This window comes from Manduca sexta, chromosome 23, assembly GCF_014839805.1.
Source record: "Manduca sexta isolate Smith_Timp_Sample1 chromosome 23, JHU_Msex_v1.0, whole genome shotgun sequence".
NCBI lineage: Eukaryota > Metazoa > Arthropoda > Insecta > Lepidoptera > Sphingidae > Manduca > Manduca sexta.
The window spans coordinates 3,560,468-3,575,634 of NC_051137.1; the positions used below are offsets into that span (position 1 = coordinate 3,560,468).

Consider the following 15,167-nt stretch of genomic DNA (forward strand, 5'->3'; position numbering starts at 1 on the left):
GGTGAAATAAGGCCTAAACCCTCTCAGTAGTAGAGGAGGCCCGTACCCAACAGTGGGATAGTATATAATACAGGGCTGATATTATTATTGTCTAATGCCATACAAAATGGAAACCACTGACCTTACTGAAATCTAGATAAGTCCCAAGGCCGACATTGATATTTACTAAACAGAAGGGCGCGGAGTGTCGGAAGATTCCTTCCATAATACGTAACACCCTACGCAAACATTGTTAAGATAATAGAGAATAAATACCTAACGAACTTCAAATAGAGGGTAGATGTGTTTATTTGTATGCAATGATTTACGTGGAATTTTTTATATCTATACTTATTAATGTAGCGGCGATAGCCTAGTTGGTTGCGGAACGGACTGCCGAGACGAATGTCCGCAGGTTCAAAACCCAAGGGCACACACCTCTAACTTTTCTAAATAATTATTTGTGTATTCTTAGTGAATTATCGCTTGCTTTAACAGTGAAGGAAAACATCGTGAGAAAATCTGCATACCTGAGAAGTTCTCTATAGGAATTTGGAGGGTGTGTGAAGTCTACCAATTCGTACTTGGCTAGGTGATGGATGAAGGCCTAATCCCTCTCAGTAGAGGAGGCGCGTGCCCAGCAGTAGGACAGTAAATAATACAGGACTGATATTGTTAATATATAAAGCTGAAGAGTTTATTTAAACGCGCTAATCTTAATAACTACAAAACTGATTATGATTTTCACGGATAGAAAGCCTCCATTATTCCTGGGTGCTACAGACTACTTTTATCCCGGGAAAAATAAACCGGGACTTATATCCCGGAAAAACTTTTCATGTGCGCGGGCCACGAATAAAAGCTGGTCTTTGATTATCTCTTTTTCATAATATAATATCGCCACCTAGGAATTTATCGGACATGCCGAGTGCCCCCACTGCATCTGATGCTAAGTGGCGCACTATAAGATAGTAGAGTGTGAGATGTTAGAGTATGCTTATAGTAGAATGGCGACTGATGAGAGATAATTCTCGCCAGTCAATACAATTACGCTGGCGTGTATAAACAAGGAAATAAGTTCTATAACCAATAGTCGAATCTATGTCAATGGAGACCAAGGGGTCCTGAATCCGATTTCCAGGCTGACCAACACTTTATTACAGTTATAGGATCCCTCAGTTCCATTTTTTCCTAATCTTTAAAGTCTGTTCAAGTGACTGCCGTGAGGTTCCTAACCTGTTAGTAGGTTGCCCTCAACATGATCGCCACAACAGTGTCAGTTCAATCAGAAATGTGCCAGTTTCATAGCAACAGGCCCATTAACATAGACGGCGAACTGTTGGTTTAATAATACTTCTGATTTTTCTTGAATAGGGATGATCATGTCATGATAGATACATAGAATTAGGCCTTTATCTTTTTCAGGGTTAACCAGATATGTAACACTAAACATACCCACGCTTCTGTAGCTATGTTTTAATTTTCGGGCGTATTGCCAATTACCGGGAATAATATTTAAAAGCGGATGGTGCGATGATGAAGCGATGATGAGCGCCTCAGCTCTCACCCAAAAGTATGGTGTGTTTGTATAAGCCGACCATTATTAAGCTAACAAACGTAAGTCGTGTAAAAGAGAAGTCCCGTCACAAAGAGTGTTATAACATGTTTTCTTAGGTACTTGACCCTTTGAAAACAGACACACGTTTTAAAACAAAACGCCCGTTCATACTCTTGCTCGGAGCGGTTTTAATTAAATCAGTAATTAGTTTCAGTACAGTTTATACTAGAAAATTAGCGGAAAGCTTCGGAAAATGCGCTTGTAGAGTCGTTCCGTGTTTTCAATATAAGATAATCTTTTGGGACTTTATTTGGCTTCTCTGTATAGTAGAATATACTTTAATATACTTACTAATGTACCCTTTTGTCCTGAAGGGGTAAGCAGAGGCTCAACAAGTGCACCCAATTTGTTAAATAAATACATCTTGACTTTTCCTCAATATCCTCAATTTAATGGATTTCTTACTGAAAATAAATGTAATAGAAATAAGTTATTTTGTCACGGCTCTTCGTTTGATGTTTATCTTCGTAATGTTTTAGAAATGAAAACTGTTACTATTTTGGCGATCGTGGGTTATTGGATATTGCTCTAATTTATTATTTAAAAGTAGTTATTTACTTTGCCGTTACTAAATAAATAAATATTCCAGTCAAAGCTTCGGCAAATTTGGCTAAAACGAGACCTTCGGCTAAACCTTTAGCCTACGGCTCATATGGGCCGATTGAAGCAACAGTCAAAATCAAAAGATGATGAGTAAATGTTGTAGTTCATATAATTTCGAAGTTTTATTCTATTTGAAAATTTGCAAGGTATTTTTTATAATTGCTTCATCATTTGTAGACAATATAAACCTTAATTTCAAAATTTTACAATTTATATTATTAATTGTATCTTGTAACCAATCTTGAAGTAAGTTTCATTGAGTTTTAACCCATCATCTTATGGCGGAAGATTGTGGTGATTATTGGGTTCGGCTTCGGCTAGAAATCGAACACCGCTCGGAACTATTGACTAGTATTTTTACAAGATTCGTAGCTTACGTTCTAAGATATCGAGGGCTCCTAAGTAAACTATCGTATCTGAAAAAATAGCAATAAGTATTCACTTTTTTAGCATTCGTCATCTAGGTAATGTTTACTACAAAACCCATTAAAAAAGGTTAGTAAATGAAGGATTTTAAGGAAGAGTTTTTTTTCGTTTATTAACTGCCATGCGTATGATAATAAACCTAACTAGATAAATTAATGCTAAAAAGTGAATAACACTATTTTTCCAAATACGATAGTTTACGTAGAAACTGGACCGACGACCTGGTGAGAGTCGCCGGAGTCCGATGAATGAGGGCGGCGCAGAACCGGTCCCTATGGTGCTCAATAGGGCAGGCCTATGTCCAGCAGTGGACTATTCCCGGCTGAAATGATGATGATGGTGATGACTTACGACCCACCGACATATCAGAAAAAGATCTCATTGTTTGAATTCAACCCTTTGTACCTGTGTACTACTGAGAGGGTTTAAGGCTGGTCCACCACGCTGGTCTAGTGCGGATTGGTAGACTTCACAGACCTTCAAAATTCCTATCGGCTAAACTATCGCCGCTTTTGACAAACATACAACAAAAAAATTGCCTAATATCAAAGATATACTTGCATTATATCCAGCGCTTTATACCTGTCACCACTAGTCCAATAAACCGATTATATACTATTAATTTAGGCCGGTTAATTTCAAACCACAATCAACCATTAAGGTTTCGAAACAAGGCAGTGTTAAACGTCACATGTACAGAATTGATCGTATTTTAATGATCTACATAGATTTCGGCGACAATAGAATTCGAATTAATGGATTAATAATTTCTCTATTCATTTATAATGTTGGATACGAATGATTATGATAGAATAATAATATAATATGCGCAATATCATCACGCCTTTACTTTATGCCTAAGGGGTAGGTAGAGGTGTAACCAGTACACCCACTTTGCCATGTGTGTGCTGTCCCATAATGTGGTAGGAGGCGAGTTTACCGCCGATCGGCAGCCTATCGCTATATAAAAAGTATTTTGTATAAAAAATAGACATTCACTAACGCCTTTAACATCGAAAGGGTAGGCAGAGGCGCCTCTGGTACCCCATCTTTTCTCCATCTGTATTTTGTCCCATGATGTAATAGAGGTCAAGCCAATCTCTATATAGGGCACAAATTTAAGACTCCAAGCTGATGCTGAGTAAAAAACCAATATCACAGCCCGACCCAGGAATTGAACCCGTAACCAGCACTACAAACGTACTGTAATAATATAATACAACTGCGCAATCGAGGCAGGCAAAATATATATTTTTTTTATTTTGATAGGACACAAGGATCGTTTGTGAATTATTACAACATTTCTTCTACCAGAAGTCAGAAGTAGAGTGCAGTAGCAACAGGTATATCGCACTATACTTCTATCTTTGCTTTACCTACATAACAGTTATTGTATGTAGAATGTGACATCATTCCTCATTAGAAATGTATTTTATGTAAGAAAATTTTCCTGATAAGTTACGATATAATTGTGGATTGTGACATCCAATAATAATAAATAATAATAAACTTTAATAACCATTTAACAAAGGAATGGTCGCTAAACCGCCATTTCTATTTTATTATGTACTATATTTTGCTCACGGCTTCGTCCGCGCGACGTAATTTTTCGGGTTATTTTTTTTCTGACTTACTTGATACTTTTCGTTATGTTATGACCAAATTCTAAATCATTTTATATTGTAGCCTATGTGCTATTCTGATGTATAACCAATATGACTGTAAAGTTTCATCCAAATACGTTCTGTAGATTTTTCGTGAAAGAGGAACTAACATACACACATCTATCCTCACAAACTCTCGCATTTATAATATTAAAGTAGGTTTTTTTTTTATTTTAATAAAATAGAATTTATTATTACAGAATGCATACACAATAGAGCATCAAAAATATTTTATTTAATTCCACTAAAGACATTTTTGACTGCCTCAGTGACGTAGTTGTATTACTACTGAGGTCTCGGGTTCGATCCCCTGGTCAGGTAAAGTGATATTAAGTTTTTTTAAACAGCATATTTTGTTAAATAATATTTTCAAAAACCGAAGAAAAATATGCTGATACCACATATGAAACTCAATGTCACAAAGAAAATTAGGTCAATCAGACAACCAACGTTATGCATCCAATTCCGTTCAGCCATGATTCGCCAACACTATATTATAAATAAATAAATAATAATATCAGCCCTGTATTAAATACTGCCCCACGGCTGGACAGGGTTCTCCTCTTCTACTGAGAGGGATTAGGCCTTAGTCCACCACGCTGGTAGTGCGGATTGGTTGACTTCACACACCTTCAAAATTCCTATAGAGAATTTCAAATACTATAAGCACCTATTATATATATTGTTTGTTTAACTAAGATAAATAGTAAACACGTCGATACTTATGATAATCTATTGTCAGCCTCTGATTTATGTGGTAACGCAAAGTTATTACCTACGCTTCATTTACTTAAATACTTTTCAGACACTCGCTAACAGTACATCTGTTTAATGGAAAATACCGCAACCAACATAAATTGACCCATTGTTACAACGACGGTTAGTATTAATCTTAATCTATATATATAAAAATTAATCTCTTCCCTTGGTCATCGCATCACGCGTGAACGGGTGGAAAAATTTCGCTAATTCTTTTTTGTTGTATTAATTATTGTCAAGAGAAGGTTCTTATGAATGAAAAAATTCAAAAAATTGCGCGGAAAATTAGAATATTTAAGAAATTTTAACGACAATATTAGTTATATATAACTGTCAATTGTTTGAAATAATTGTCAGCGATTGACAGAATGCGCGCTGCAAATTCATAGTTAAGACGGGACAACGTCTATCGGGTCACCTAGTAAATAATAATAATGATGTCAGATGCAGAAGGCAGTATGGCTGGACTATTAGAGTTGTTCACAGTTACATGCAGAGATTTAACAAAACAAATTCCTAAAATCAAAAATGTATTTACCAGAGGTACTAATTCTGGGCTATGTCTTGTTATGATTGCCTTGGGATACCAGAATAAAATTTAATATCATTAATATGTACTTGCTTGGTAAACATTAACCGAAATTAATATAAATTATTGACAAGGTAGAGTTAGGGGCCTCTATTTCGTCTTTTGCAATCTTTTTGAAAAAACTCAAAAACTCTCTATTACAGCGCACGTGCAAATTGTTGAATGAACTCTGTCCATCCCTGAACGCTAAATTCCGCGTGAAAATAAAATTTAATTGGGATTAGGGCATTATAAGACTTAACATCTCATGTCTCAGGATAGCGAGCGCAGTGGAATATTAAACAATACTTTGTAATTCAAGGTGTTGGATGGTATTTCTGCTGTTTATGGGCGGTCGTATCGCTTACCATCGGTCGAACGACAAGCTCATCTTTTCAAAGCAATAAACAATATAAAAAGAACCCGCTTCAGAGCCCACATAATCTCATAATACAAGAAAAATATTTCAAGGTGTTACATTAAATTATCCCTTGTACTTGAAAATAACGCGTAAACAAACATAGACTGAATAGCAAGCTTTTATCTGTTTTCAGTCTGTTTCAAGATCACTTTCAAGAACTATTTGTATAATAAGATGGTCCATTTAAAAAACAAACATGGGTTGTCCAAGATTCAGTGGCGAATCGTCCGTAGGCCATACAATCTGATTCCTACCGGCTTCCTTTTTAGGTTTATTTACGTTTGTCTTACGCCCTTATTCATAGACGTTTTTTATCTAAGAACGGAGCATTGCTGTGATAGCAAGTCTCTCAGTGCTGACGGCATGGCAGCCTTCGCAGTACATATGCATACATAGGGCCCTTGCGATTGGCTAATGTTGAGATACAACTTGAATCTAGTTGGCTGTCAGATAAACAAAGCTGAACAAACAGCAAGCCGTCAAATAAACGAAGCTGGGAAACAGACTTGTTATAAAAGCAATGCTCCGTCCTTTGATAAATTACGTCTATGAATAAGAGGGTTAGTTTTTATTTTCTGTTAAATTGACCGCGATATATTAAATAAGGCCATATTTTTTGCATGGGTTACTTTTTTAAAAAAATCACCATTCGCTACTGCCTAGATTTATAGTTGTGCTCGGTATGGTAATAAGATTACCCCTTATTATATGATGAACAAAACGCAATTAAGGACACTAGTTGAACTCAGTCTACCCCGTCTTGAATACAATTATGACCCATAAGATGTAATACTTAAGTACTTATTTAGAAAACACTAATATGCTACACTTAAGTCGACCTTTTTATGCATAAATATTATGCAACTTTTTATTGACATGGTCATGTTCAACACTTACCATCAAGTGGGACGTATACTCATCCGCCTTCGGCAGCAATAGTCATAAAAAACATCGAAATAAAATTACAAACAGTGTATTCATATCGTAAGAAAAATATTGACTTGTATGTATTAATATGAAAATAACAAAAATATTTTTGTACTACGTAAAGCTTAAATTGCCTAACCAATTACACACACTACAAAGACATACACTCAGAACTGAAAATTACTTAATGAAATAAAATTGCCCGATATCCCGGGAATTTCGAATTCGGAACTTAAAATGCTCGGTAATAATCAGCAGCTACCTGTAGCGGGAGCATGTGGCGTGACAGCGGCAGTCGCGCGCAGCCTTCCACGCGGTACGGTAGCGTGCCACAACGCACTGTAAGCTTCTGAGTCCGAACCCGCCGTCCGAACATGCCCGAAGTCGACGCGTTCGTAAATCGGAAAATTTAAATTTCGAATTCGAAATTCAAAATATTATCTCAAACCGTTACGGACTTCTTTCAACCGTTCTCACAACGGGGACCACCTGTTGGTCGCGATTTGGCATAGCCCAGTGGACAGCGTCACAATCTGTTTACAAATGGGGGGGCCACCCCCGTGGGCCATGACGCAACATTTTATGACCGCCCCGTGGTGCGTTACTATGGCGGAAAAACAACATAAGCAGCTCGAAAATAAATTTCCGTATGGCCACATGTGTCGTTGTAAACATTAATTTCGCGCTCTTAACATTGTTTAACAAATTTAGTGTTGGATATACTTAAGTATATGTATCAAAAGTGAATATAAACGTAATTTTATTCCATAGATGCAAATTGTGTTTACGCCGAATGCGCTCTTCCATCCATTCATAATTAACGAACAATGAGTGAGTTGTCAAGATGACTGTTATGAACTAGAAACAAATTAGCACCGCACTAAAAACACACTTACTAACGCGTTATGAAAGTTCAAGGACCCTCATTATACGCGATAATAAGCAATTTCATTTAAATGTATTTACTGGTATGATATATAATGTATTATGCAAATGCGATTAGATGACCTAAATTGCTAATACCTGTTCTTTATCCTAGCCGTATAAATACGAGGACGTCGGGGAAATTTGAATTACCCAATCGACAATGTACGCAACAAAATAACAATTTACTATGTCGATAAATAGCAATTTGTCTTGGTCGTACGATATTCAAATCTATATTAATGTAATAAAGTCTTAATTTGTTTGTGTATAAAACAGCTGAACTGATTTCGATGCAGGAAACGCATCAAAATCTATTAAGGCAAATTCAAAACATGACAGGGAGGGGGTATTGATATAATGATGAAAATATTACGAATACCGAGTTGTTACCACAATATAAAGACAACCTTATTGTACTTTGTACTCATATAGATTTTATTAACATGTTTTTCCATTCAACTGCATGGCATCATATCACACGCACAAGTAATTAATTCTTAATGAACTATCATTTGTTTTGACAATTAAAATCAATAGACATTTAATTGGGGTCTACTGTTTGAATTGAAATGGTCTGATTAATGTGACATTGTTTTTTAAAAGTGTCAAACAGTTGAGACTTTAGAAGAAAGAAAAGTATTGAAATTATTTCTGAAAAGTATTTTATTGAAAATATATTCTGTTAGAATGAAAATAATGTATTTTTGAGTAAAAATTCTCTGCTTATCAAAGTATCAAAATTGTTACAACGAAAAACAGTCATGTTAATGTATTCTTAATCATGAATTATATTAGAATGTGATTGGAATTTCGACGCGAACTGTCACTTAAAGGATCAAATTGATCAGGGCGGGAATTAGGTGACCTAAAAACACTGTTTGTCTATACCCGTGTCAATACTGTATACAATAGAATGCCGAATTAAAATATTTCAAAACGGCTGCATTTGAATATAGAATATTCGAATCACAGATTTAAATTCAAAAAGGAATTATTTTAAAATTTTCTTCGCTGAATTTATGTATTTAATAAAAAAAAATATAATTATAGAAATAAAAAAAGTTACATTTTTAAACATTTTGCTTGTTACGATCAATATTGATATTTGATACCAGTAATGGTCATTTTAGCTTGCAATATAAATTTTAGACGAGTGTTCTCAGTCTATGCTATGATGACGCGTATCTGATTAAATCTATTTATTGCTTAACTAAAGTACGAAGGTGTGCCATTGGCGGTCATTCATCTAACGATGACCGCATGTTGCCCAACCGCAGAATCGGATACGACCCGCGGTCGCTACTCGGTTTGGATTTATTTTTAAAAACGTAAATAGGCGCATTTATACCATAGACATTCGAATTAAATAGATATATCTTTACATCAGAAAAAAAAATGTAGTATGTAGTTTTACGCGCAATTATTGGTTTTTTATTTTGTTATTTATCGGTAGCAGATAACATCACATTAATATTATAAACAATGTACATAACATGAGTAAATTAACATAAAAGCAACGATAACTGTGTAAAATGAATAATTTACAATTGTTTTGAATTTTTAATTAAAAACTATTCTAACCAACACTGGCCAACAAGAACAAATTCAAACGACTCCTGTTCGGAATTTAAAATTGCACGCATATTTTCTATGAATAATAAATGAGAACAACATAATGCCACATACATCAACGCGAAATAATAAAAATACCATCCATACGGCATGCGCCACGATTTTTAAGACGTATAGTTTTTCAATTCTTTATTTTATCGACTATTATCATAAAGTATCCCACGCGGCACGCCATCATTTTATTCCTTAACGTCATGAACGTAAAGAGGACCGTTACGATTTATTACATACAGCCGGTGATACAAGCGCGGAACTTCAGGCATATCGTTTCATATCAAGTGATATCCATAAATTGACCGATTCTGTACATAAAGTGACCGATTCCGTATCGAGTGACCGATTCTACGCAGTGCATGACCGATTCGCGAGTGAGATGCATTCGAGTGACACCTGGATTTAGTGTGTTTTTGTGTTTTGTTTTGTTGACCGTTTAATGTGCGAAAGGGAGATAGCGTATGATGTGATGATGCGGCGAGGAAAACCGCTGCTCGAGGGCAGCAGGCAGGGCTCGGTCGACGGCAAGGGCAGTGTGGCTGATAAAGAGCTGGTGCATAAGTGTCACAGTGACCCTGGAGGGGGGAGGGCGTTGGGAGCAGCGCCCAGGACGCACAGGCACCGGTCAGCGTCGGGGGCATTGAGAAAATGCGTCCTCACTTTAGACGGATACTCGTATGTCATTGGTGAGTTTGAATATTTGATAGATTTTATACGTTACTCTGTGATTTAAGGTATTAAATGCTTAACTAAAAGAAATAAAGACTATTTTCAAAAGTTTGTAACTTTTCAAGTAAATTATAATTATTGATATATTTCAATTCTGTACAACTCTACCGCACAAATAATACAATACTATATTGGAAAATATCCTATACATTCTATTACAAAGTAATAGCTAGGCCCTACGATATGGATGTATTATGAAATACGATTGCATAGTTTTGTATTACGTCATAGCTCATTATTTAACTCTACATCATCATTCTTACATGTTATAAAGCAAAGTGCTCACCGTAACTGAACGCAATAAACTCAAAAATTACTAAACGGATTTCAATGAAATTTGTTATGGAGAGAGTTTGAGACCCAGAAAAGGGCATAGACTTTTAATTTGGACTCTCTCACGCGGGCGAAGCAAGTAATATCATACAAAGGTCTTTGCCAAATTAATTATTATATATTTACGTAGAGACTATTTCTTTGGTGCCTGACTGACTTTTGCTGGTGGTAGGATACATTTATATCCACCCGGACAGCGACCACCGTTCACAAGGTGTTAAAACCCGCCGTAGTGGCCCACGTAAGTTTGTCGCGTTCCGGGATCCGCCTGTGTATATCTGGTTTCAGCGAGCCGGCATAATTGTATCGACTGTTGAGGGCTAATCATCTCTGATCAATCGACATTCTATTGGATCCTACTCCACTTACACTTTATCAATTTGCCATACTAGTATAACAAAACTCTCACTAATGATTATTTTCTTTAATTAAAACGTGAGAAAATGTTATATACAAAGATAGGAGGATGTACGGAAAAACACGTGGCTCTTATGTCCGACGCGCGTCAAATTGCGGTTGAGGTTTCATCTCGTTACGTATGCAGCTACCATATCATTTTACACACATAAATTCACGCGTATATCCTTAAAAGGTAGGCAGAAAGTATACGTATTGCTGAGGTTTCGTCTCTTCTATGACATTTTGGACCTTAAGAGGTAGAGGTGTCCATGTTATGTATTGAGTGTTTTAAACGGTTTCAAGTATTCTTAATATTTTCCATACCTAATAAAAATATATTATGTAGATTAGATTATAAAAATACAAACAAACTAATTGAGAACCTCCTCTCTTTTTGAAAGTCGGTTAAAATTAATTTAATCTAATATTATAAGGCTGAAATTATTGTACGTTTTTAAAAAACGCTTATCTCTGAAACTAGCTCCGATTCCGAAATCTTTCACATATAGGAAGCTGCAATATCTAAATTCATAATCATATAAAAAGTCTTATATCCAGGTGAGGCCGCAAATAAATACTAATCGATAATTAAATTGTTGTCATACTAAATCAGAATCTATACCAGAACTATGCTATTACGTATAATTTTATTATCATTTCTCTACAATACACAATAGATGTACTGTCCTTGTACTTGAGACTTTATTTGAATCTCAAAGAATACATTTTACCTTGAAATAGTTTAATATCATTGATGTTTTGCACCACTAGGACTTATATGCGAGGTGAAAACCTAAAATTTGCGGAGTTCATTGTTTAAAGATTTTGTCCATGGGCCGGCGCGACTGGGACTCCACTCTCTTAGAAAAAAATGTTATTGACTAAGATTATTATTATTATATGTTTTGTTCTATACTATTATTGCGCTAGAGGACCAAAGACAACTCTCCTTATTTTTTTGTCATTGAATGTCTCTTAAGCATCTTACATGTTTTTTAGGTGCCCCGAGGTAATTATGATCTTTATAACATCTAATACTTTAGTAATAAGGTAGCTTTTCTAACATAAAGAAAGACATCAATCATAAAAAGTTTGTTTTGAACTTCTTTGCTAATGGAGCGTTATTGCGTTTCTCATAAATATTGCAAGGTTATACCTATGAGTACTTAAGCACTCGAGGTGGACTTAATACTACGAAACTTCTTAAATATATATAATACTAAATTATATATTGTAAAATATTGTGAGTGTGTGACTATAATTTATAAATATTAACTCACCTCTTTATCCCAAAATAGTTAAGCAGAGGCTACGTATCATATAGCGAAACCTCTCCAACCTCCGGCACCCTATTGTGAGTTAAATGGACCATAATAATTGTAATTTAGTGAGTTATTAAAATATCTATTGTGAAATCATTTGGCAAAAAAGTGTTAAGTATAGGCATAACCTATTCTCTCAGTATTTGTCGAGTTTATATCCGTCTCATGTGATAGGCCGTGGCTTGCGCTATTGCGCGCATATCCTCCAATTCTAGACAAATCATAATACTATGTGTTTTAATAACGTCACACATACAGCCGCGTAGTGTCAGCACAACTAATTCGATCACACCCGTCTCATAGACAAGACTATTGTCATACCGAATATGAATTCCATCTAAGTATACTGCCGTGCTAAGCTCAAAAGCGGTGTCTCAAAAAAAATCCAAACCTTGATTTTTATGTCGTCAGATAGCTTAAAGAAATACCCACCCAATGAAGTTACCTAAATATCGGTATCCTATTTAGAACTTTGTCGAAAAAACTTTAAAAGAGTATACTATCTCATTTTTACAAAACTGTAAAGTTGTATTTAAAAATCTGTGATGGTGGCATACCGCTTTTGCGCTTAGCACGGCAGAATAAGGCCTTTTAAGTACATCATTGTTTTGCGTAGTTTATCGGCCTAGTAAAGCTCCGCCAAAACTATCGTGTCAATGACGTCACGGACGCGGCCCGCGTTATCACCCGATAGCGGCATGATAACACTATCTAACAATGATGTATCATTAATCGAATGTGTTTGTAGTTTTGTTTCGACAGTTTGTACAAGATATCGAAGCTTTATGATTGTACTGTATGTTATTTGCGGCTTTATCTATATAACCTTTGCCAGGATGAAATAGCATATTATTGGTGAAAGGTGCAATTATTCAAATGGTGACCCGAGGCAAAAAAAAGTTAAAAAGCCCTTAGTTAAAATATCGCGGCCAATTTAACAAAAAATAAAAATTAAGGGAAACGTAAATGAACCTAAAAGGGAAGCCGCTAGAAATCCGGCTGCATGGACGCTTTGCCATTGAAGCATAAAATATAGTAATTCAAGACAGTGTCTATCTGGGGTAGATGATATTTGTGTAGTTGTATATTATGCCTTGGTAGTTGTATATTATTTGGGGTCGAAAGGTTCTAGAGTGGAGGCCACGTACAGGCAAGCGAAATGTCGGATGCCCGCCTACAAGGTGGATGGACGACCTGGCTAAGGTCGCAGGAAGTCGCTGGATGCAGGCCGCTTCCAACAGGTCGACGTGGAGATCCTTGGGGGAGGCCTATGTTCAGCAGTGGACTTCCTGTGGCTGAGATGATGATGATATTATGCCTTTAATTACATGACATATACATTTCATACATATTAATTCTTACATTTGTATCCGCCCGGATATCGACCACCGTTTTAAAGTAAGTCGCGTTCCGGGATCAGCCACAGCCAATCAGCCAATTTTTACCAAGACAAATCACAAACATTAGTCGGGCAGGAACCTTTTTTTTTGTTTTGTTTTCGCGGATAAAGTGGAGGGATTCAGGGAGAGCGACTGAGCGGTTATGTTGGAGTCACCGTGGCTTACGACCCGGCGTTGAGCCGCCCGAATTTGATCTTGACCTTCGGGTGACCGCTGGGCCGAGTCCCTAACCTATATACAACGCACGGCATACCAACTAAAACTCCGCGATGGCCCTCTTCAGCGCATTAGGGACGACTGTGGGCTTCCTCTGACGGAAATGTCTAACTTTTCGTCCGCAGTCGTCCCTGCGCGGTGCCGTCTGTTGCGGCTCATCTCCTATTGGGGGGGGGGGGGGGTCAGAAGCCCCCGCGTAACCGAAGTACGCTCTCGGCGTCAACGGCAGCATGAGGCCTACCTTCCACGCTGCCGTCCATCTCGGGGGTCATCACAATGTGCGAGATGTGCACAACGTACACTAAGGGCGGACGGCCCCCAGCCGCCTGCCGACGACCCCCCGATGGCCCCTATTAGTCGCCTTTTACGACAGGCAGGGGATACCGTGGTGGAATTCTCCAAACGCCCCCATTGCCACAGGGCGGTGTCTGGCAGGAACCTGCAACCTCATCGCCCAACAAATTTTTACACCGAGCTTCATATATCCGTTACCGAACAACTTCATCGAACAGATAGTATCAAATAATAATATGCAGGTATTAACATGCAGAAGTCTACAAATCAGCATTGACGTATTAATTATGCAAGTATTAAATTTAAATATAATTATATAAGACTCAAAGTCAAACGATTGATACTAGATTTTGATACGTGTCAATTGGCAGTCATGGATCGGACAGCGACTGACACGCTAGGCTGTAAAGAGCGTTCGGGCTAGTCGCACTGGCAAATCGCTGGCTTACTATTACAAGGTTCTATGTTATATTTGATGTGCAAATACAATGTAGTTTGGTATTCTACTGAGCTCACCATCTGACACATTGTATGTTAAGTCTCATTATGTCCAGTAGTTACACTGGCTACAATGTCCTTCAAACCGGAACACAATAGTGAATATACATTGCTGCTTGTCGGCAGAAATAGACATTGCGGTGTCATCTACCCAGGCGGACTCTGATATATGAGAGACTTACCACCAGTAATGTACCAAATATATTATAATTATACCATGGTTATCAGTGAAAATTTCCAAAATCCCGAGAGATAAATATTTTTACCAACCTGAATTTTTTTTAATCTCATTTCTGCAATACAAATAAAACTTTTATTACATAGGACCTTGTCATAGTAAGCCAGCGATATGTATGTTTTGGGTTGGAATGGTAATGACTTAACCCTCGAAGTTAATCATATTTTCTATATTAATATTATGAAATGTTCATTTTCATGTAACTATTGACTGATAACGA

General features: G+C 36.8%; 1 protein-coding gene across 3 annotated transcripts in view; it reads left to right on the plus strand.

Moving 5' to 3' along the window:
* Positions 1-15,167, plus strand: part of LOC115448112 (calcium/calmodulin-dependent 3',5'-cyclic nucleotide phosphodiesterase 1) — a 302,717-nt gene that overhangs the window by 84,490 nt on the left and 203,060 nt on the right. Inside the window, exons 1-2 of one of the 3 annotated variants that reach the window (XM_037441798.1) lie at positions 7,268-7,306; positions 9,758-10,204. The exons of the other annotated variants lie outside the window; for them this stretch is intronic. Of the exons in view, the coding sequence (XP_037297695.1) occupies positions 9,958-10,204 (247 nt within the window). The 5' untranslated portion in view covers positions 7,268-7,306; positions 9,758-9,957. Of the gene's footprint in view, positions 1-7,267; positions 7,307-9,757; positions 10,205-15,167 lie in introns of those variants that run through there. 3 annotated transcript variants of the gene reach the window in all.